This window comes from Propithecus coquereli, unplaced genomic scaffold, assembly GCF_000956105.1.
Source record: "Propithecus coquereli isolate 6110/MARCELLA unplaced genomic scaffold, Pcoq_1.0 Scaffold1, whole genome shotgun sequence".
Classification (NCBI taxonomy): Eukaryota; Metazoa; Chordata; class Mammalia; order Primates; family Indriidae; genus Propithecus; species Propithecus coquereli.
Window position 1 is genome coordinate 2,991,485 of NW_012133857.1, and position 25,130 is coordinate 3,016,614.

Sequence of the window (25,130 nt, forward strand, 5' to 3'; positions counted from 1 at the left end):
CCAGGTCTTGTATTTTTAAAAGGCTGTGTCTTTATAAGTCTGATGTTTAATGCAGAAAAAGAACCACTACTTTGTATAGTTGCTAGATAACATTTCTTTACGTGGACTTTATTCCAGTGGGCTTTGAATTCTTTAGACAATGGAAGTAGTGGTGGCCCAATGTCAAAAGCATGGAAAGTAAAGACAACTATTTATGTTTGGATTTAAAATGCTTTTTGATACTTCTATTTGAATTGGAATGTCTTTCTGGGAATTCACAGTGTTTAAAACTAAGGAAAAAACAAAAACTAACCTGGAAGAATCTGGAAATCTGCCTATCCTGCCCTAAAAATCGTTTTTCTGGTCTTTGTTCTCTGACAAGATTGAATAGCATTTCTCAAACAGACTTGTAAAGAGGTATTCTCTTTGCCCATGAAGTGTCTCAAACTTGCCTGTTTTAGGTATAGGGTGTAACTAAATAAGGCCTCTCCTGGTAACTAAGCCAGATGAGAGGAGTAAAAGAATCTCGAGTTACCTCATGGAAATGGTTACACAGGTAGTACTCCCTCAGTTCTTGGGTTCCATTTCTTCTCTGAAGGACTGTAGATACCATGAGGAAAACATAGGTAAAAACAGTAGTAGGAAGCTAAAAGCAGAAGTATTCATGTCCCTCTGCCATCAGGCCAGGCTCCTCACCTCGCATCAGACTCATGCCTGCCCCTGGTGTCAGCTGTGAGCCTTCATCACCACTGACTCAGACCCCTCCAGCCCGCAGGTGCCGTCAAGCCCTGTCCTTTCCAGTATACCCCTTTCTGTAGCACTTCATGTCACACTTAGTGCCTAGCCTAGAGCATGTTGCCTTCACTACCACTACCACAAGGTGTAAAAATGAAGCATTTATCCTAGAAATCCAGGCTTTCATTAATAGTAAAACTATCCTGAAACAAAACTATTAACATCTGTTATCTGGAAGTATTATCTATTGGGTAAAATTCTACTTCAAATTCAGTTGTCAATTTTAATGCCTTTGAGCAGTATGTCACATTAATTGAAGAATTTAAACATATCTATAATTTGTAGTATTTTTCATTCTCGAATATAAACTTTTATGATTTTTCTTTTAATTTCAGCAAGATCCATATATAGCATCTATGGAACATCATACCGATTGGGTAAATGACATTGTACTCTGTTGTAATGGAAAAACATGTGAGTATTTCTTTGGATTATTGGGCTTCTGGAAATTTTTAATTAGATTTGATATATTTTTCATGTTTTTATATAAGCTTTTTTGTTGAAGTATAACATACATACAGAAAAGCACGCACACCTTGAGATTGCAGTTCAATAAAATTTTATGAAGTGAATACCCAAGTCAACAAACAGAATATTACCAGATACCCCTTTGTGCCACTGTTTCCATCAGTACCCCTTACCCTAAGGTAACTGCTCTCCTGTCTTCTGAACACCATAGATTAGTTTTTCCTACATTTGGATTGTATACAAATAGACTCATACAATATATAGTCTTCTTTTAGCCTTATTAATGCCTCTTTTGTTCTTGTTTTGGTAAGATCCATTTCTTGGTTTATAGTTTGAGTTAGAGAAATTTTTCTCAACCCAATTAGTTGAGCCTTCAACTGGAACATTAAAAAAGATTGCCTTTCCTATTTAAAAAAATATGAGGCAATATATAGTAAGTTCTAGAAAGAGCTTTTAGGGATGGGAGTATGTGTGAGAGAGAGAGAACATTAGTTTGAAATAATGTGTTACATTGTTTTAATATGAAACAAGTTTTTTAAGTTGTTATAAGTCACACTACTAAGGGATTTGTTAATTCTTTGCCTCTTCTAGTAATATCTGCTTCTTCTGACACGACAGTAAAAGTATGGAATGCACATAAGGGATTTTGCATGTCAACATTAAGAACACATAAGGTAAAACAACTAATACAGTTCTCAGTGTTTTTAGTGTAATATTGGGATCTCAGTACATTGTGTGGCTCATTTTCTTACAGATGTACAGAGTAGTTTATAGCATATCCTTTCTGTTACAGGATTATGTAAAGGCCTTAGCATATGCCAAGGATAAAGAACTGGTAGCATCAGCTGGGTTGGACAGACAAATATTCCTTTGGGATGTGAATACTCTAACAGCATTGACTGCCTCAAATAACACTGTCACAAGTAAGGTGTTTGAAAATAATTTCTTTGAAAGTGATCCAAGTTGACATAAATAAAGAATGGTTTATAAAACATTTTTGATAGGTTTGCATCGAGACAGTGGTTCATATTTTGAGAGTGCTTCTACCTACAGCGTTCTAGCCCCCAAGAGTATGATTGAACAACAAGGAGCTAGTTCCTCACTGCAGTCTAAAAATGGTAACTTCTCCAGGTGTAACCTGGTTATTTTTTGTACATGTGCATGTCTTAGCTCCCTAGCAAAAGTGTAAGTCCCTGCAGGGCAGAAGAGTGTGTCTTATCACTACTTTGTATCTCCCACGGCATTGCCTGGCCCAAGTCCATACACTCAGCAGGTACTATTGAAGGAGGTGGTGATTACCTGACAAAGTAGGCAGTTTTCTGATTTTTAGAAGTGTTACTGTATAATTAAAAGCTTTTGAGTTAGTGGCTAAGACGGAAAATACCCAAGGGAAAAAAAGAAAAGGTCTTCTGTGCCAATTTAGCAGGACCCTTTCAGAGCAGCCCTAAAGAATCAAGCCAATTCCAGAAGAGCCCAAGGAGGGTAGGGTGCTTCTAGAGGCAGTTCAGAGACATTTACAGCAGGTTAATAGCATGGATGCTTCATCAACTAAGAGATCTCAGACTACCAAGTCAAACTCATATGAGTCTAGACTTGAAATGCAGCCTCATGCTTGGCCCAGCCTGCTAGTGTTCTCTATACCAGGTGTTGGAAGGGACTCTTAGGAGCACATATTTGGCTAAGCCTGGCCTGGAAGGTCTGTGTTGAAGAGACATGGGCCTAAATTATTTAGATTCTTACATTATAGATCCAGTTTGTCATGACTCTGTGTAGTGTTCACATTGATGTAGATAAAACAGTTCTGCTAGTATATGGTATGTGTCAAGAAGGGCAAGTTGGGCGATTGGCATTTATAATCTCTTGAGTTTTGTTTTGCCCTGTTTGCTAGGAAATATGTGAAGGTCTAAACACTCTGCACCCCTTGTTCTTCTTGATTCTTCACCTATGTATACTATCTTAGTGATTCAGCAGCTGGTCCCTACTGGGGGCTGTCATCATCATTAGGCTCTAACTCTCTAGATGGAAAGCCTGCCTCAAAGAGACGCTAATGGGAGGAAACAAACCAAAAAAAAAAAAAAAAAGGCAGATACTTACAAGATCAGAGACCAGGCTTAGTGGGTACAGATTCTACTATAGATAACCTCTTGCTTAAAATTGTTTAGAAAAGCTATCACACAAGTTTTTTGTTATGATTATAGAAATAACACTAATAATAGCTAACATTTATTGAGTACTTAACACAAGCAGGCATTTTTCTAAACACTACATGTATTAACTCCTTTACTCATAACTTTCAGTATATTTGTGTATATTTATTTATCATTAAGTTTGGATCATACCATATAGACAGTTCTATATGCAGCTTTCTTCACTTCAGTGATACTGAGTTCTGAATCAAAAGACATGAACATGAATTTTGCTACACATTGTCTCATTTACTTCCAGAGGTTGTACCAATTTATCTTCCCAAAAGTAATGTATTGAGAATGCCATATTACTGTATTCTTTTTAGAATTAAGTATTACCTTTTTTTGTCTGATTTGGTGTATGAAAATGGTATTTTTGTTTTGATTTGTGTTTCCTTGAAAAATAAATGAGATTGAACATTTTTTCATATTGGCACATGTATATCTTTGAAAATACATTACTTATGTGGATTGTTTTTAATTAGCAGTACAATTCAATTTAGCAGATATTTATTGAGCGCTTGTGTATACTTAAATCCAGGAAAGATGTAAATTTTGATAATGATACTATTGTTCAGAATTTTCTCCATTATAAGTAGATTTCTTTTCCTTAGAGTACTCATAAAGATAAGATTTTCTAAATGGAATAATTAATCTTACAGTTTTTGCTGACTAGTTACTAAACGGCTGATGATTTTGTTAACATTTAGCTCCATTTATCCTCAATAGCTTCTTCTTTAAGTGGGAACAAAGATTCCATTTATAGCCTGGCCATGAATCAACTGGGAACAATCATTGTATCAGGGTCCACTGAGAAGGTAAGGGGGAGCTTAAAGAGTGTGTTTGAACACTAGAAAACAAACCAAAAGTAACTTGATCCATGTAATTTTTAAAAATATATGCACTCAAATGTTTATAGCGGCATAGTTCACAATCGAAAGATGTGGAAACAACCCAAGCGCCCATCAAAACATGAGTGGATTAATAAAATGTGGTATATGTATACCATGGAGTACTATTCAGCTATAAGAAACAATGGTGAAATAGCACCTCTTGTATTTTCCTGGATAGAGCTGGAACCCATTCTACTAAGGGAAGTATCCCAAGAATGGAAAAATAAGCACCACATGTACTCACCGGCAAATTGGTTTCACTGATCAACACCTAAGTGCACACATAGGAATAACATTTATCAGGCGTCGGGCAGATGGGATGGGGGATCAGGGGATGGGTATATACAAACATAATGAGTGCGATGTGCACCATCTGGGGATGGACACGCTTGAAGCTCTGATGGGGGGCGGAGCAAGGGCAATGTAACCTAACCATTTGTACCCCCATAATATGCAGAAATAAAAAATAAATAAATAAAATGTTATAACCAAAAAACATATATGTATATATAGACAGTGGTTTTGCCTAGCTGATGATGCTAAAAGAGAAGTTTTATTTGAATAAATAAAAATATGACTATATAACTAGTGGATATATAGCAACGGGAGGGTGAGGGCGCTGTGCATTTTTGACATTAGAAAGGCTTCTTCCATAAGGTTGGGAGCCTTAGACAGTATCCATTGGCAGAAGCAGTATTTCCTTCTCAGAATTTAATGGTTGTCATTTGACTTATGAAAGTCATCTATTTAAATTTGATCATGTATATATTCAGTTTGCATAATATTCTGTTAAAATTTGCAGGTATTAAGGGTGTGGGATCCAAGAACATGTGCAAAACTAATGAAGCTTAAAGGACACACGGATAATGTAAAAGCATTGCTATTAAACAGAGACGGCACACAGGTATGCAGTTTCATTTGGACATTTACCTAATGACCTTGTCAGACATTTTCCCACTTTGTATACCATTGCATAGGTTGATTTGAAGTGAAAGCCACATATATTATAAATTGTGGTCTAATTTTAAATCTTTTAAAACTACATTGCACATACAATAAACCACATTTTAAAACTATTCATTTGTATCACTTTTAAATAAAGCCTAAACAAGAAACTTCCTTAGAATAATTCTAATGCAGATGAGTATATGCATTTATGGTTCAGAGAGGCTAAAATAACTGATGTTACCTGTGTAAAGCGTAAGGAAGCTTTGGTATTGAATGCTTTTTGCCAGCATATTAAGTGGAAAATTTCCTCACAGTGTGTGTGATTTTGGGGCAGATTTTGTCAGTCGACTACATACATACATTCTGTAAGTTTAGTTTTCTAACACAAAGCTTAGAGGCAGCATTTCAAAGAATACCATTTTGGTAATGTTCATTAACTCTGTTGCTACATAATTTTTGAATTTTGAATCACAATTCTGTTTATTCTGTAGTAGTGGAAAAATAATTTGTCATCAATGGAGATAATAAAAAGCAAGAAAAACTGAGCACCATTTTGTGATAAGACATACCTCTACTATATACCCTTCCCTCCTCCAGCCTTTTTTTTTTTCCCAGAAGGCACTGATAAGTTCAGAGGTAACTGGAATGACTGTGATGGGGTTAGAAAAGCAAAAGTAGAAAGATGAGGAGATGAGAAATAACCATCAGTCTGTTACTCCTGTGGAAATTATGACATAGAAACTGCCTCACACGTGAATCAGAGAAACCTTTATCTCCAGGGGTGAAAGTGAGGTTTGAAAAACTAGCCAAAAGAAGGGAATCATTTTTCAGAACCAGGAGAAGAAAGGCTTGAAGATACCTTTGGGGGTCTTTGGAGATGTGGAAGGGTCTTGATTTATTTCGTGGCCTTAAGAAGAGGACTTTACTAATTTTGTTCATCTACAAAGTGGGAATCATAATATGTAGTTTGTATAGTTGATGTGAGAGAGAGAGAGAGTGTGTGTGTGTATGTGTATTTTCTTGCCTGTAAGCCATGGCATTTTCTAAAGCTCCCAAGTTACTTTGCAGCTCCATTTTCATGTGAGTCTAAGAAGCCCAGTGCAGTCAGCTCCTCACTGTTTTGCAGTATAGCTGCAAGGCTGCACTTGAGATGGTTGCCTGTGCCTGTTCAGTTAGTTTTCTTCCAGGATCAGACTGGATTACATGGTCTCCATGGTTTCCAGAAGGGAGCTGTAGGCCTGGAAGACCTTCTAAAGCTCCTCCTATCTGCTACACTCTATACCTTGTTTCCTATCTATACAATTATTAATATGAATGTCCTTCTTTATAAGATGATTTAAATATCACATGTACAGTTACAAATGCACATCACTTGAAGTCAGCTACATTGGTTGTAAGCAGAGGCAGTGATGTGGCTCTACTTTAAAAGCTGCCTGTCCGAGTGCAAAATTGATAGGTATCATTCTTTGTCTAGTTTCTCTTCCATCCATTTTCCCTGTTAACAACTGTAAACTAAATGTAAATTTAACTGCCAACAACAACCCAACGTATTTACGTTAGTGAATTGATGAACAAAACTATAGTAACTACTCATTTGAGAAAAAGAGGAGAAGAAAAAAGAAACCTTTACTTAATTGATACTTGAACTCTTGTAATATGGAAGAGATAGTTATCAGTTACTGGGCTAGAGTTTATATTACATTCTGCTGAAATGCCCTGCAAGTTTGTAATATAGGGTCTCTGGTAGCATTAAGTCAGGGACTTGTGGTAAGATATATTTCTAATAGGCCAGTGAATCCCATGAACATCTGCCTATTGCCTCACCCCTTTGTTGTAGAGTAAGGTTCTTATTTACCAAATCTATTTGAGGTTCTGCCTAAGGGAGTTCTGCCTGTGAAGAGGTCTGTCAGATTGCAGTTGCTTTGATTGGTGCCAACATCAATGGACAGAGCCACCTCTCTTCTCATTCCTTGTACTCAGACAGTTAATTGTTAGAGGAGCTGGGACAACCTGCCATCTTAGTTTCAGTCATCCACATCCTTGTATATTCCTTACAGGGTTTTTCTGGTATATTAAATACAAGTCCTGCTGAACCTAGCTTATGAGTCTGGGGGTCTCAGAGCCTCTCTTTTTCCCGACTTACCTTGCCCACTTGGCCTGCTCTCTATTGGCATTTGAGATTGTGTGTTAGTGACCATCCCAGGAACACTCCTGGTGAGCAGCAACTTGGCCCCAATAAGCTGGCACTTTTCCATCTTCATTTTCAAAAAACACAGAGAACCTGATCAGGGCTACAGACTCAATTCCACTGAATCTGATTTAGCAGAACCATTTGGGATCGTCTGTCCTAGTCCCAGGAGTCACCTCATAATGGACAACTTCATGTTTATCCAGTGGAAGAATGGAGGCAGTAGAAAATGTTTTGATGACCCCCTCCAGCTCCTACAAGATATCAGCACTAGAATTCCTATGAAATAGGACATTTAACCATACTACCAAATGCTGAAAAGAAGTTGGCCAACATTATACTATCAACGTGGTTGCTTTCTGTTTGGAGGCCTGCTTTTTTGTAGTCTTAGAATACCAGCTGCCATCAGAGATTATTTTGTATTCTATATCAGGGTTGATACAACTCTGTGATTCCTTATCTGCTTGCAACTGTGCACTCTGGGTTTGGGACTCATCCCTTTCCTTTTGCAAGTTGCCCACTGTGAGGACCTCCAACCCATCTTCTTTACCTTTCTTACCCTCTTTAAGTTGTCAGACCTTTCTCTCTGTAGATACATGGTCTAGAATCTCGGGATCAAAGCTTTACTACAGCTTTGCTGCCTCAGTAGCATCTCTTCCTGGAATGGGGAGCCCCTCCTCAACCCATACCTCATCAGATTGCCACACTTCTCCCATACACATTTTGAAGGTCTGCTTGAAACCTTACCTCTGAGAATTTCTTTATTTACTAGTCTCTTGGTTCCCTTGTGAACTAATTGGTATAGGTGATTAAACCACTGATGATTCTGGCAGCTTGCGGGGGATCTCATAGTATGTGTTCCCTTCATTAAACATGCCTAGAGTTCCAAAGGTCCTTTAAAGTCACAGAGCAGGCCAGTAAAGCCTTATTCCTGAAGGCCTCATATATTTGGGTATCTTCTGAATCTTGAAGTCCACAACTATCTTTCATTCTTTGAAGCTCTTTGCTTACTTAATGTTACACTCCAGCACCAGCAGTTGCTTTCTCCTCAGAGCCATTCTTTTTCCCAAGGAAATGAAGCTTTTGTTTTCTCCTGCAAGTTACCACATTGACATACTGAGTGTGGATGAGGGGTGGCTAATTCAGCCTGTTTCTGTCAGACTCACAGTGTGCTCAGCCCTAATCTGTGTGCCAGCAATTTCTATGTAGTTGCCTTTCCTGAGCCTTCAGAAATTGTCAGAATTGCAAATGTTAACTCACTTGAGGTTCATATGGGAGGTGTCCAAGGTTACAGAGAGTGAATGGTAAACCTGAGACTAGCTCTTGGCTTCTGACTCCTGTCAGTAGAATCCAAGGCTGGCACGCCATCAGAAGTCCAGAGCCATGAGAGAGGGGATGAGACAGATGTGCAATCCAGGGCTCCGAAAGGCCTAGTGTAATGCTTGTGTACAAACTTAGTGTACATCAGAATCACCTGGAGAGCCTGTTAAAGCACGGATTGCTGGGCCCCACCAGAGCTAATGGACCCCTCATTAGCTCTGGATGAGACCAAAGAATTTACATTTTTAACAAATTCCTAGAGGAAGCTGATACTGCTGGGACCGCACTTTGAGAACCACAGGACTAGTAGAGTGCTGTGTTAGTTTCAACCGCTTTCAAACTCCATCTCCCTTAGTAGACAGTCTGAATAGGACTTGCCTGCGGGATTAACTGATAATCAACAGGTGGCCAAGTAGAGAGAACAAAGTTAGTTTTGCTCAGAAGTTCCCTCTACTTAAGCATGCACTATTGACTTTGCTCCTTTCAGCCTGGGATGCATGCTTGTCAGAAGCCTTTATCAGAGGCAGAAACACAAGTTGTTAGAAGGTGTATGTTCGGCAGTATACAATCAGGGGAGAAGCCAAGCACAAAGCACAGGAAAGCAGAAACTTTTTGGCAGGTTTCTAACCCAACCCATCTTTGTTTTCAGTGTCTTTCTGGCAGTTCTGATGGGACAATTCGCCTTTGGTCCCTCGGCCAGCAGAGATGTATAGCAACATACCGAGTCCATGACGAAGGTGTTTGGGCCCTGCAAGTCAATGATGCCTTCACACACGTTTATTCTGGAGGAAGAGACAGGAAGATTTATTGTACAGACCTAAGAAACCCTGACATTCGGGTGCTAATTTGTGAAGAAAAAGCACCAGTTCTCAAGGTATGTCATATGTTTTATTTATTTATTTATTTATTTTGAGACAAGGTCTCACTTTGTTGCCTGGGCTAGAGTGAGTGCCGTGGCGTCAGCCTAGCTCAGACTCCTGGGCTCAAGCAATCCTACTGCCTGAGCCTCCCAAGTCACTGGGACTACAGGCATGTGCCACCATGCCCAGCTAATTTTTTTTTCTATATATTTTTAGCTATCCAATTAATTTCTTTCTATTTTTGGTAGAGACGGGGTCTTGCTCTTGCTCAGGCTGGTCTCGAACTCCTGAGCTTGAACAATCTGCCCACCTCGGCCTCTCAGAGTGCTAGGATTACAGGCGTGAGCCACCGTGCCCGGCCATGTCATATGTTTTAGTTTTATAATTAAGGTTGTTATATATGTTAGCCAAATAAAGCAAAATATATATTAAAACAAGAATGAACTGTGGGGTTGTAAAAAAGATATTTCATAATAGGTAGAACTTGATAGGATAAGGAATGGTGGGCACCTGTCTGGTGGAAAAGTATCAGTGTTAGATACTCAGGGTCAGTGCTGGGAGAGATTGTGTTTTCCTTTTTTTTTTTTTTTCCTTTGACAGTTTTATAAGTCATGGGCAGAAGAAATTGTGACTTCTTAGGTATGTCAGTGATGTACATCTTTCCCTGTGGTGAAATTGTCTCACATGTGCTCCTAAGCTTGCCTGGCTTTCCTGCCTGTCCTTAGGAGGAGGAATATGAGGAGTTACAATTAACTTTGAGCAGTCAGCATAGCAGAGTGGGGTGTGGGAGATGTGTCTGTGGTCTCAGGAGCAAGGATGTGGAAGAGCACTCCTGAAGGAGAAAAGGATGGGGAACCTGTGGCCTCCTGATTTCAGGATTGTTCTTTTTTAAGCAGGAAAGGAGGCCAGAAAAGCTTCATCTTTCCCTGCTGCACCCCTTTTAATAAAAGGATTCGTTGTGTAAAATTAGGATTCAGTCAAAAGGCCGCACTTAAGGACCAGGAAGGCCACACGTTTCCTTGAGGCCACAGGTTCCCCACCCCGGTGTGAAGCCTAGACTAAAAAATGGATAGTCAGCATACGGCAAGATGTCCAACCTCACTGGTCATCACAGAATTGCACATTAAAACAACTGTGAGGAAGTTTTAAAATTTTAAATGGAGGCATAAAGACGGCACCACTGAAATCAGAAATCATCTGAAAACAAGAGAAGCGAGAAACAGAATTATAAATACTCATTATCTACAAAACTAAGTGATATCTGAAACCTTAGACCACTGTATACAGTGGAAGAAGGGCTGAAAAGGGAACAGAGCTGAAATGAGACAATTAAAAGGATCCCTGTGGCCTAGGAGCTCAGAAAAAACTGTCCAAATACGATTCTTTAAAGCAGATAGCATAGGCTGGGCGCTATGGCTCAAGCCTATAATCCCAGCACTTTGGGAGGCCAAGGCGGGAGGATTACTTGAGGTCAAGAGCTCAAGACCGGCCTGAGCAAGAGTGAGACCCCATCTCTACGAAAAATAGAAAAATTAACCGAGCATCGTGGCACACACCTGTAGTCCCAGCTACTCGGGAGACTGAGGCAGGAGGATTGCTTGAGCCCAGGAGTTTGAGGTTGCAGTGAGCTAGGCTGATGCCATGGCACTGTACTCAGGGCAACAGAGTGAGACTCTGTCTCAATCAATCAATCAATAAATAAATAAAAAATAAAATAGATAGCATACCCTAGTGGACCAAACCAGTAATCCTTTAGAGAGACGTTCAGGCAGCATTAGTAATCATATATATACAGCATGTATGCAGGCAGCAGGCTGATGGGGAGAGACAAGCATGGAGGAGAAACACTGCATTATGAATCCTGCAGCTGCCAGGATCTCTTGACCATGAAGAAAAGACTAAAAGAACTTGGTGCAAATATAACCATGTGTTATAAGGAACATCATTTTGAACTGAGGAAGATTGCTGCTGGCTGAGAGTCCAGCTCTGGCCCCATCACTGTAAACTGCAGTTTCTGGTACAGGAAGAATATTGGATTAATGTAGAATGATTCCATTTGTGTAGTATATACGTGCATATAAATATATATTTTTATATATGCAGCATTTTAAAAATACAGAAGAACATATAGTAAACTGTTCCCACATATCCTGTCCTTAGGTAGAGGGATACTTTTTACTTTTGCTATCTTGTTAGAATGTTTTTTAGCAGAAGCATTTTCAAAGAAAAAAGAAATGTATTTCCTTGTTATTCACAAAGAACATAAAAACGAGTGTAGCAAAAACAAAAAATTAATGGAAAGTCTTCATCCTTTAGACTGTATCCATTTAGGTCCCTGAAATTAGCTCCACTTAAAACTGTTTTGGGGGAGAAATCACCCCTATTATACTTTTTTAGGAAACTGAATTCCTTTAGCAAAGAGACTCCCTCATTTTTCTATATATCCCTAATTTTTCACACATGCCCAGGTATAGTCAACACATAATTGTGGATGAAGGAGTTGATATTTAATAATTTATAGCTAGTCCTGGCAGTTCAGAAGAGTTGACATTCCACAAAGCAGTATTTTGTGCTTTGTTTCCAGATGGAGCTTGATAGATCTGCTGATCCCTCCCCTGCAATCTGGATTGCAACAACTAAGTCTACAGTAAATAAATGGGTAAGTGAGCCACTGAATACCTGGCAAAAGCTTATAAACATGGAGTTCGTTATCACATACCTGCTAGACTCTAATAACAGATGCTCAATGTGACACTGATCTAGCATGATTTGGGGCAGTGGCAAAAACCTACGAACGCAGGTGTGATGCTGAAGATCATACTAAAATTAAGACAATAGTCAGAATGAAGCTTCTGACTTCTTTGTTAGGCACCAAGATACGCATTTGATGTGCCTAGAATAGGCACTGTTGCCAGGTAAAACCAGCAAGTATAGCTTCTGACCTCATGAGGCTGCATCTGAAAATAGGCAGCCCAAGTACCAACAAGGCAGGGTAACTCATCAGGACTCTAATGTTTCTAAACATGACAGAAAGCAGAAAATTGTGTTTTCTAATTCATTTCCTTTTTCTTTATAACATGAAGAGCAGCGACAGAAATAGAGGATACATAGAAGTCATCCAAAGCACTGTTGTTAAGATGTTAAGTATGAAATGTCCGATTTCCTTAAGTGCTAAGTTTGAGAGTTGATATCTCTGACATTTCATTTTGACACTTGTTTTATTCGTTTATTTATTTATTTAATTGTGAAGGTACATCCTCATTCTTTCAAACGCACGTTTTGGCTTGTGATTATCTTTCAGATTTTTTTTTAGAGCAATTTTTGTGAAACCATGGATAAGTCAAAAAGTCGTGTTATTTTTTAATATGGGTTCCATCACAGAACCAATGTAGCGCAGACAGATCGAAATATCAGCAAAGCATTTCGGAAGGATGTGGCTAATGAACGCACAGTATGTCAGTGGTTGAAATTCCATTCTGGTGATTTTAATCTTGAAAATGAGCCAAGTGGGCGACCTGAGACCAAGGTGATAGTGATGAGCTGAAAGCTGTAGAGGAAGCGAATCCGTGTCAATCTATGTGTGAATTAGCAAGGTTTGACATTACTATCCCAACAATATTGGACCATTTGAAACAAATCAGCAAGGTAAAGAAGCTGGATAGATGGATACTGCATGAATTAAAGGAGCATCAGAAGAGAAATCATCTTGAAGGTTGCCTTTCTTTGCTGTCATGACATAAAGGTGAACCATTTCTATGCCATATTTTACATGTGATGAAAAATGGATTCTTTTTGACAATTGCAGATGTTCAGCACAGTGATTGGGTAAAGATGAAGTGCTGAAACACAGTCCAAAACCAATTGTTCATCAAAAAAAGCTAATGGTGTCTGTTTGGTGGTCCAGCACTGGTATTATCCACTACAGCTTCATGAAACCTGGTCAAGCAATTATAGCGGATGTCTATTGCAACCAATTGGATGAAATGATGAGGATACTTGTGATTAAGCAGCTGAGATTGGTCAGTAGAGACAGGCCAATTCTTTTGCAAGACCACATGTCACAAAAAACAACACTGCTCAAACTACAGAAGCTAGACTTGGAAACTCTCTGTCATCCACCATATTCACCAGACCTTGCACCAACTAACTACTACTTCTTCCAGGCTTTGGACCACTTCTTGCAAGGAAAAATACTCAATTCTCAGCAAGCTGTGGAAAATGCCTTTCATGATTTCATTGCCACTCGTGCTCCAGGCTTCTTTACTGCTGGCATAAGCAAGCTACCGTTAAGATGGCAAAACCTTGTCAATAGTTTAGGCTCATACTTTGATTAATTGCACTGCTTCTTGTTTGAGATACAATAAACTGAACTTTTGATTCAAAATAGGACGTTTCATATTTAATGACCTAATAATTCTTGAATCTTAATTAAAGAAGATTTAAGCTTTCTTGCTACCAGACTGTTTGTAGATAACAAAAGAAAAAGTGCTTGCATTTATTCCTGTTTATATTTAGGTCAAATGCTCTTTCTGTGTACTTATAAAAGAATGTTATGTATCTTGTCTAAATTTCATTGTGCCAACTTGGTAATCAACATAATTTTACATGGAAGAGTATTCCTGCTTTTGTACCTAGTTTTCTTTCCCAAGGGACAACATTTCCTTCTTAATAGTTTTTTTTTTAAATGATGGGAAATAATTGTACTATGACTAAATATTTTTTGGTTGATCTAGCAGTTGTTGAGATTTTCTTTTTCTTTGACTTTATTTTTCTTGCCACTTTAAACAAACTGGCAAAACTTATAGAACATAAAATGATTCAGTAACAAATTTTGTTCCTTTAGACATTGAAGGGAATTCATAATTTCAGAGCCTCTGGAGATTATGACAATGACTGTACGAATCCTATAACACCCCTTTGTACACAGCCTGACCAGGTTATTAAAGGTGAGTAAGAAAATTGGAAGGTATTGTACCTTTTATTGAAATTAATTATAGTTACTAAAAGATTGACAAAAATAAAGGCAATGACCTTTAAGTGTAAATCTGTTGTAAACATAGGACTAATAATATATTGGGTTATGTTTAAGACAAGAAAATGCTATTTTTAAAAGTGCTATTTAGACTTTAAAAAGTGAGCTTTCTTGAGTTAATTTTTTTGCTCAACATCCAGAAGAGCCATGGTAAAACCAACAGCCACCGTAAAATATATAGGATTTAATGTTGTCTTTTGGCACAAGGCAGAAAAGGACAGATATAGTCCTCAAATTTGCAGCTGGTTGTGGCAAAACAAAAACAAAAACAAAAAAATCCAAAGTGTGTTTTTCAGAGCTTGGAATTAGAATTTTTTGTGGCACATTCGTCTGTAGTCCATAGATATCCATGCTGTGACCTTTAAAACAGAATATCCATTCAGGAGGCATAAAAGAGATGGATGATGGGAAGCAAAAATTAATGCAGGATGGAACTAATTGAGAGATTTCCTGTTATCATTTGAATTTTTCCCTGTGGGTAAAACTGTTGATTCTCCACAATTTTCCAGTAGGAGCTCCTTGAAGTCAAGAGCCCTTTAATCTATCATCTGTTATTAAAATCAGGTTTTCTTTGAATGTTTATAATGAACATAAATAGTTGAATAGCCTTAAATTGCCTTAGATATAATTATATAGTCTTCTGGTTCACCTTCTCCTTTCTGGTGGCTGGTATGGTTTATGTTCCTGTTACATTTGAGATAACCGTTATTGGCACACTGTGAACTTTAATGTAGAAGGATTTGCTAATTGTGCTTTTTTTTCCTGTTAGGGGGTGCTAGCATTATTCAGTGCCACATTCTTAATGATAAGAGACATATATTAACCAAAGATACCAATAATAATGTGGCATATTGGGATGTATTGAAGGTGAGTATCTTTTTTGGATTAAATATGTAGGTTGTTGGATCATGCACCCCCTTTATTTTTCATATATATATTTTATATATATGATAATCAGGATAATATATAAATTAAGATTTAATTACAGTAATACCTTTTTGGGGGGTGGATACTTTTTTATGCAAATATTAGATAAGACCATAGTTTATCTTTAAGCACCTAAACTGTTTGAATGGAATCATTTTCTCTGGTTAGTACATAGCAAACAGTATTATATAGTGTCTTGCCTTAAAATGAATACATCAGTGTTTCTCATCCTGGACTCTATTGACATTTTGCGGGGGTAGTAGGGGAGCTGTTCTGTGCATTGTAGGATGTTTAGCAGCATTCCTATCCTCTACCCACTAGATGATGGTACCCCCCTCCCCTTAATTGTGAGACTCAAAAATATCTCCAGACATTGCCAAATGTTTAGAGGGAGGAAGGAAAAGAATGGTACAAAATCACCCAAGGTTAAGACCCACTGGAGTGCACAAAATAAGTTTGGCTGTTTCCTGGGATTTATAACTTTCACTTTGAGCATAAGTTACAACTCTGGGTCATATTATGATGACTCCTTCTGGGACAGTTGCCTTCTGCTATTTAACCACATTCTAAATAGCATTGAAGAATTTGTAGGCAGATTGAAAAGTTAGTCTGCTTTTTCTCACCAGTGTCCATCCCCCTTCGTGATGATAATGTATTTGTTCATTTTTCCAACAAATATTTCCTGGATTGAATGAATATTGTGTGTAAGGAACTACCTGTGTTTAAGGGTCATAAATGATGGAAAAAATCTGTGCCATGATCCCTTCTGGTAGGAGGGACAAGAGTGCCTCTTGTGAAATGTGAAAACCTTATAAAGAATAAACAGATCACAGGATAGCTCATGTACAGGGGCAGTTACTTACAACTGGAGAAGTCAGGAAGCTTCATGGTGGAGAAATTATTTGAAAAAGGGCTTAAAAGTTTCCAGAAGATGGTAATGAGGAAGGGCATTTCAGAAAGAGGAAGTGAATGGCAAAGGCAAAGACGAGGGATGGTATATTCTTACTTAGGGCAAGGTGAGCAGTTTTGTTTATTTGAAGACCAGAGTAATATAAGGGAGTGGCAGGGGTGAAAGGATGAAAAGGTGACATATGTAGGTCATTTCCCAAAGAGTCTTAAATTGTAGGCCCCAGAGTTGGCCTTTCTTTGGTACTCCCAGAAGAATCTTAGATAATTTTGAGCAGGAAAATCATATGTGTAGAGTAGTAATAGTATATATATCGGGAAACCAGAAGTTGGAAGACAGTTGTCTTAAGCATAGTGATTTCGGGATCTAAAGGAAGAGACAGATGTGTATATTATAAAGGAAGAATTGAAAAGAGCTGGTGTTTTGGTTAAGATCCTGGTTATAAGAAAGAGAGACTGGCTTATGTTAACTTCATGATTGAAACAATAAGATAAGCAAGTTTCTTGCTGGGAAAAAGGGATTGTCTCTCAATAGAAATCTTGGCCTGATCAGCATTTTCCCTCCTGGTGGGGGGGGGTAGCTATATGGGAAATCCATTATGAAACAGTTGCTTGGTGAGCATGGTTTCAGAACAAAACACTTTTAGTTATTTGAGTAGAAGGTATAATTGCAACAGACTCCAAAAGTCTGATTAGTTTTTCTCTATGATAGAAAGATGCCTTTTAGGGGGCTGGAAACTCACGTGTATTTCAGAGAGGGGCCCCATGGGCACTAGAAGGATCCAGAGCAGCCCTAAGGAACTCATCAGCAGAAATTCTTTATTCTTTACTTTGATACCACTAATGTAGCCCTAGCTCTGTCCTGTGGCTGGACTTCATTCATTTCATGCTGCCCAGCACCTGATTGTCTCCAGAATACCCAAGAGAATCTGACCAGGCCAGCTATTCTTTGAGAGTTGACCTATTGATTTTCTGTGTATGGATCTGTTGTCCGTGTCTTGACCTAGTTAGCTGAAGCCTGAGTAGAGTCCTGCTATCTGAATGGGAGGTATAATAGTTTTACTTAGGTGTCTAGTATACACCACGATTGGCATTTCTGTGCACCTAACAACTTCCTATATCCAGATACTAGACCTTGAAGTTTTCAGATCAAATGATCAGTGTAATAGGCACAAAATTAAACTGTTGGGAAGTCAGTAATGTTTAGGAACATAGGCTTATGGGTTGGACAGAGCTGCATTCTAATCTTGACTCTGCCATCTATTGGCTGAGTGGTCTAGGGCACATGCTGAACTTCTTTAAACCTGTTTCTTCATTCCTAAAATGTTGGTGGTACCTGTTTCTTGGTGATGTTGAGAAGTATTTAGCACAGTGTCTGGTACATAATAGTTAGGAGACTGTTGCACTAATACAGGTGAAAGATAATATTTGTCTAGACTAGAATGGGAACAAGGGAGAAGGAGAAATTTAATGATTAGAAAAATATTTAGGCCTAGGAATAAGGTTGATACTTTAATGAAAGGAGTATGACAGACAGGAAGAAACAAGGATCAGTCCCAGGTTTCTGGATTGGATAGTTTGGTGAATGGAAGTGATAGAGGGAATATAAAATGAAAAATGGGATATTAGGAGAAAGGGACATGCTGAGAAAGATGACAAATTTGAGTTTATATGGGATATCTGGGTAGAGGTGTCTGGTAGGCATACAGCTGTACAGTCTAATGCACAGATTAAAGAACTGGGCTGGAGAAAAAGGTTCAGCAGTCATCAGCATATGAATTACAGTTGATGTCATGAGAAATGTCAGAGTCTCCAAGGGACATAGACTAAGAAGAAAAGAAACTGGGTCATCATTCTTTCAGGGATGTTGGGAAAAGAAGAAGCCACAAAGGTATATGATAAAATTGGGTAAGAAAACCAAGAACCCACAACAGCTCAAGAACTAATTGAGTGTTTGAGAAAGGAGCTTGTTGTTAATGGTATCGGCCTGCTGAGAGTTCATTTAAGATATGACTGTAACATGCATATGGATTTAAACAATAAAGTCCTAAGGGCAAAATCCAAATGGAGTGGGTTGAGTTGTGATTGGGAAATGAAGAAATGGAGAATTTGAGTGGAGATAATCTTTGAAGAAATTTGACTTTGCCGAGGTGTAGCTGGAGAAGATTTAGGGGTAAGAGAGGGCTTAAGGGAGTGTTTTGTTTTTTGTTTGGTTTTGTTTCGGCATTTGGGTATTTTTAAAATGGAAGAAATTTGAGCATGTTTCACTGCTTATGGGGGGAAGCCAGTAGAGACATGAGAGGGTACATGATAGTACAAGGTCCCAAGAAGCAAGGGTTGAGGGGAACCAGAGCACAGCCAGAAGGGACACCTTTTCCCTTGCACTAGGAAGACCGGTAGCAAAATGTTACAGGAATTTTGTCAATGCTTCTCGCTTTTTTTGAGAAGAGAGAGTCAGAGTCATGTGCTGATGTTGGTGGGGAGGTGGCAACTTCAAAAGTATGAGTAGAGATTTGACAAACTTGCTATGAAGAGCTGACTTTGGAAACAAGAAATCCCAGGTAGCATTAGTGATCCAGTTGAGGTTGGAGACCATGCATTTACAGTGGCAATATTATCAAGGAGTTGAGAGGCCGGTAAGTCATACATGTCATCCATGTAGACAGTAATGTTGTCCAGGATGAAAGCAAGAACTTGAGGTGGACTGCAAGACAGTGAGTCAGGGCTCAAGTCTCCAGTAAATGAGAGAGAGTGACCATGGACGTAACTAGATGGCAATGAAGGAAAGTTTATAGCAGCTAAATGACATGAGCCTCAAAGAAATAGGAGTTTTTACATGGAGATGGTAGAGTAGTGGTCTCCATGTGGCATTGGGGAACAATGGCATATGGGAGAATAAGCACAATCTCCCTTTGAAAAGATGCCTGACAAAGTGGGGCCCTTAGGAAAGAGCCAAGTTCTGTTAGGATAAAGAGGAAGGGAGTGTTCTGTGATACAGTTCAGAATTGATGTGAGCTGCAGTTGGAAATACCACTTGGCACCAGAGAAAATTCAAGACGTGACTTTTGGGGAGCACACATACTTAGGGAATGAGAGAAAGAATAAGGAAGGATTATAATAATCAAAAAGAGAAACTTCTAAAATGCTGCCTACTAGCGCTCTGGGAGGCTGAGGACGGAGATCTCTTAAGGTCAGGAGTTCGAGACCAGTCTGAGCAAAAGCAAGACCATGTCTCTGCTAAAAATAGAAAAATAAGCTGGGTGCGGTGGTGCATGCCTGTAGTCCCAGCTACTCAGGAGGCTGAGATAGGAGGATCACTTGAGCCCAGGTGTTTGAGGCTGCAGTGAGCTATGATGATGCCACTGCACTCTACCCGGGGCGACAGAGTGAGACTCTGTCTCAAAAAAAAATAAATAAATAAACACAAACACACAAGGGAATTAAAATACTGCCTATAGCTGTTGTCTTCAGCTATAGGATAACTTCACAGTTCTCTTAAAGTAAGCGCTTAGTAACTTATTTGTTCTTTGGAGGTTTTTTTTTTCCCCCTTACTTTTGAGTTTCATTTGACATTACTTCCAGGTAAGTGTGATAGTATGTCAGTATCAACAAAATTAAATTATAATTCCCCCACCAAGTAATATTTTGGGGTTTTTTAATTTAAAATTTTAGTAGCAACAGATAGTTATTTAAAGGCAAATACTTTAAGATTAAAAAAGAAATTGACAACTTTCTTTTTGAACTGTATTTTAGACTTTTTCATTTAGACAAATGTGAAAATGTGTAAACTTTTGAATAACAAAATCAGAATCAAATGAATTAACCACTTAATATTGATCATTATATTTTCTTTTTGATGTATAGGCATGTAAAGTTGAAGATCTGGGCAAAGTAGATTTTGAAGATGAAATTAAGAAAAGATTTAAAATGGTATATGTGCCAAATTGGTTCTCAGTAGACTTAAAAACAGGGGTAAGTTAGCAGTTGATATTTGTATAATTCGGGATAGTTGAAGATTTCCCATATAGCTCATAATTATTATTAGTTGCAGAGTCCTTTGTTTTTAAGTATGAAAGAAAAAAATTGTTGTGTTGATACTTACAAAATGCAGTTTAAATGCCTTTGATATCCCAATAAACTAAATTGTATTAACAGTTGCATTGAATCACATGAAACACATTTTGGTCCCTGAATGTATAGCTTAGCACTTCAGTTAAATAGTACAAATAAATAAAGGTTTAGAGACTTATTTGGAGGATGTATTCAAAGGCATGCCACCAACAGCTTTTTCCTTTGACAGATGTTGACTATTACTTTGGATGAGAGTGACTGTTTTGCTGCTTGGGTTTCTGCAAAAGATGCTGGTTTCAACAGCCCTGATGGGTCAGATCCCAAATGTGAGTTTAAGTGTCCTTCCATTTTCTTCTTCCCTCTGAAAGAGAAGTAGATCTGTGCTGTTTTATTGCTATCATCTTTGTAAAAGTCCTTTAGATTTTGTTAGTTATATCCTTGGTAAGTATTCTAAGAATGTGGTATGTGGAAATACCTGATGTATATAAATACAGTTTTAGTGGCTTCATATGGAAATAGCCCTTTAAAGAACGTAATTTTTGTTTTTGTTTGTTTTAAAGAATGACCGTATCTGAACAATCAAGTAGAATATCTGTTTACTCTGTATTATCATTGCTTTAAACATACTAAGATAAAGTTTTAGCAGACTTGGCAAAATCTCTAAAGTTTTGATTGTAAACATCATTGGCATTGGATTAAGATTTTAACATCAGAATATGTAGAAACTTAAAATTTTTACTTCTTTTCTTTTATTTTTAGGTTAAAGCTAATTAACTCTTTTCCATTTTTTTTAATGTTTTTAATTAACTTTTTTGCAGTGAATTTAGGAGGACTTTTGCTCCAGGCACTCTTAGAATATTGGCCAAGAACACACATAAATCCAATGGATGAAGAAGAAAACGAAGTAAACCATGGTTAGTATTTTTAGATTCAGATAATTGGTTAAGAATTACTCAGAACTAAAAGATACTTAAACTGTTTGCTAAAATGTGACATAATAAATATTTGTGGTGTGCCCAATTTATTGTCCTCCCTTCCACATTGCAAAATAAGAGCATCCATCCAGTCTTAACTGAGACTGCGATTCCAAGAGAGCCGACTATCTTGTGGTGTGGCTTTCACTTAGGTTGCTCAAGATAGATAAAATAAACCCTGTAGATACTCAAATGACCTTTGCCTTAAAATTAGGCACTTTAGCAGGCTTATTCCAAAAATATTCCTCCGAGTATCTGTGACCTTTTGCATTTACCTCCAAAGCTAGCTAATTAGCTGTACCAGAAAGCCAGGTTTGTCATTGCATTGTCATACTTCATGTTGGCTTGAAATGTTGGTATTTCCTAGCTTGATGATCTACCTGATTTTGACTCTGAATGTTTAAAAAAAAAAAAAAAAAAAAAACCAAAATCCCAACTCATAAGTGGCAGGATACATGAACAAGTGTGTATAAAATATTAATGTCATTGAGGACATTCAAAAGATGTGTGTGCCACAGGCAGTGTCAGTAACTTTCTCTGGGCAGCAGTGGAGAACATGTTTTGAATGTATGCATTTGGCTCAGTTTGATTAAAGGAAGGGGGAAAGAAAGGAACTTAGAATTTCACATCTCGTGTAACCTACAGCTGGTTGAGGAGTCATTGAGTCCCACCTACTGAGGCTTACTCTACTGAAGATTCTCTGCTGACCACCAGGAGTGAGCAACAATGGCGAGTACCTCCTGCCAGGGACTTTGTTGTGGCCGACAGATTCATCCATAATGATTTGTAGAATTTAAATCTCTCATGAGAGGATGACATGCTTCCTTAAAAACCAGTCTTCTGATGTCTCTGTCAGAGAGAGGGCACTGGCCCCATCCATGGTGGCTTTTCTTTTACATCACCTGGACCACTTTGCTCCCTGTCAGAATTGTACAATGGACTGTGAGCCAGAGAAACTAATGGGAAATCTTCCCACAGAGGGTCAAGAAAGCTAGGTTCTGGTATGGGCTCTATTGATTAACAGCTATGTTGCTGTGGGCAGGTCATTTCCAGTTAGACAGGATGCCCTCGGAGCCCCAAATAAACAGTAAAGACTAAGTAATCAAAAACAGTGGTAAAGTCAGTACCCCTTGGATCCAGGCTAGGAAAAGGTGGGGGAGCCGCAAGGAAGAAATCACCAGAAACCCCACATCATCCCTTATATCAAACTGCCATGGGAAAGAAGGCAGGGCAGGGCTCGCCCACCTCCTCATCCAGAGCTAAGGCTGTGGCATCTGCACCATGCTCAGTGGACACTCCAGAATTGTTCAAATGGTGTTTGATTAGCAGCACGAGTATTCAGACCCCTTAGCAAGCTGCAGGTGGGGGTACTGAGGATACATGGGCATGGCCCTTGTCCGTCAGGGGCTTATATTCTGGTAGGGCAGAGAGCTACTTACAGAAAGTATTCTGAGAGAGAGAGAGAGAAGTATTGGGTGCTAGGAGAGAGGTTCCACAAGTGCTATAGGACTTTAGAGGGTGAGACTTGCTTCCAGTTTCAATAGGGAGATGGTCATGAATGAGTTGGCACTTGAGTCGGAGTCAACTGAACTGGATCAAAAGATTACAAAGAATGCAGAGTGGAAATGAAATGTGCAGAAAACAATAAAAGTAAAATTGTGGCCTCTTTGAGGATTTTATTTTTCCCTCATACCTCTGTCATTAGCTGTGGCTGCCCTTAAACATGTTTTTTCCCCTCAAGAAATTTTTCAGAGCTTGGCATTCTACAAAAGAAACCCAGATCATCATTTATAAACAGGCTGTCCTAGATTTCCTTGTGGCTGATGTAGTTGTTTATGTTTTTGTTTTGAATCTCAAACATTAATCTCCTCTTTTATGAAAATCCTCCAAAATGTAGTCATTTCTTATGAAGTACACTACAAGTTGCCATGTTTCTTATTTTCAGGAATTTAACTTTTGCTTGTTTTTTACCTTTATTTCTAACTGGCTGACTTATAGGACTTTTGACTTTAAAAATCCTGCAGTTTTTGAAGCTTGTGGAAATAAAATGTTTAGAGTCTGTGTTTTTAGCACTAACTCTGGATACTAACACCACCTGCATCTTTTCCTAGTAAATGGGGAGCACGAGAACCGAGTACAGAAGGGAAATGGGTATTTTCAAGTGCCCCCACATACACCCGTGATCTTTGGTGAAGCTGGAGGTCGCACACTGTTCAGGTATGGGTAAGAAGAGCCAGAGGCTCTGCCTGAGAAAGCTTCCCATTTGCTAAGAAGTATTGACTCAAACAGATGTTAGAAGTTGTTTGTTTATTGTTAACTTTTAGGGATGCCAGAGATTGGAAGCTTTCCCATGTCCATGAGATAGTGAAATGTCTGTTGCTGTTAGACCACATTCTATTAATAATTCTAATAATTGAGAAGACAGCCTCTAGTGTTAAAATGAGGTAGATACCTGCCTCAAGGCAGCTCCTCTGATGGTCTCTGCAGGAAACTCTCACTTCGTCTTACTCTGCCTGTGTGACTGCAAGGGTCAGGGAACAAATGGCCTCACCAGAAGTCTCTGCCCACAGATGAGCATCAGAGTAGGTTAATACCTTCCTTCAAGCTGGGCCAGCCAAGATGAGCTGGGCAGCTCCTGGGAACTGTTACAGCTGACGCTGGCTTGACCTGGGGTGCCAGGCAGTCATGTGTGGGGCTCTGCAGGGAAGGGCTGGACTGGTTCACCTCCCAAGTTGCCACTGAAGCCCTGATGGAACCAAGGGGAGAGCCTTCTAGTCTTCTGTAGGTGCCAGAAGGAAGAAAAAATGCTTGTCTCACCCTTGAGTGCAGAATTCTCTCTTTATGGTAGTTTCCTGAGAGTGATTATCAGAAATATCCTGGCCCCCACTGCATGTGAAGGCCTTTGCCATACACTGTAGCACTGGCAGGCGACCTTTCTTCAATGCTTTGCTTGCACCCAGGTTTCCTGTTGTCACCCAAGGACTCAGAGAAGCAGCTATAGTGTATATGCGTGGCCTTGTAATCTGGGGGTCTGAGTTTGAGGGCCTACTTTCCCTTTTAGCTGAGTGAGTCATTCTGTTGGGCTGTACTTTATTTCCTCAGCTGTTGAGTGAGGATTATCCTAAATGAAATCCATAAGGGTTCCTGCCTCTAAAGTTTGTTAACAGTGATTTTGTCATCTGCATTTGTTGTGCCCCTTACTACTTGCTGGATTATGTTTAGGCTGCTGTGCCGAGATTCCGGGGGTGAGACTGAGTCGATGCTTCTTAATGAGACGGTGCCACAATGGGTAATTGACATCACTGTGGATGTAAGTGTCCTCCACTCTCACTTTGTCCTTCTATTTTTTCCAGCTTAATAAATTAACTGATTTAGACAATATAGTCTTAAATCTTAAACATTAGATTCCCAAGTGGAATCCCTAGCTGCTTCCTTGAAGTTCCAAAGTTGCAGAAGTAGTATTGATAATTATTTATATAGTTATCTTTGTTGGGTTTTAATTATAAAAATAATAAATAGTTTTTCAATAAATAATAAATGAATGAAGTAAAACTCCTATTTCTTCCCCATTCATTCTTGCCCA

At 38.8% G+C, this 25,130-nt stretch overlaps 1 protein-coding gene across 1 annotated transcript in view; it reads left to right on the plus strand.

Moving 5' to 3' along the window:
- The window catches only part of WDR48 (WD repeat domain 48), a 46,759-nt gene that overhangs the window by 14,837 nt on the left and 6,792 nt on the right, over positions 1-25,130 (plus strand). The window contains exons 3-16 of the mRNA XM_012665001.1: positions 1,110-1,188; positions 1,834-1,916; positions 2,036-2,165; positions 4,158-4,246; positions 5,124-5,225; positions 9,427-9,651; positions 12,222-12,296; positions 14,481-14,583; positions 15,439-15,536; positions 20,367-20,474; positions 20,803-20,899; positions 21,392-21,487; positions 23,659-23,764; positions 24,770-24,857. Of these exons, the coding sequence (XP_012520455.1) occupies positions 1,110-1,188; positions 1,834-1,916; positions 2,036-2,165; positions 4,158-4,246; positions 5,124-5,225; positions 9,427-9,651; positions 12,222-12,296; positions 14,481-14,583; positions 15,439-15,536; positions 20,367-20,474; positions 20,803-20,899; positions 21,392-21,487; positions 23,659-23,764; positions 24,770-24,857 (1,479 nt within the window). The remainder of the gene's footprint in view (positions 1-1,109; positions 1,189-1,833; positions 1,917-2,035; positions 2,166-4,157; positions 4,247-5,123; positions 5,226-9,426; positions 9,652-12,221; positions 12,297-14,480; positions 14,584-15,438; positions 15,537-20,366; positions 20,475-20,802; positions 20,900-21,391; positions 21,488-23,658; positions 23,765-24,769; positions 24,858-25,130) is intronic.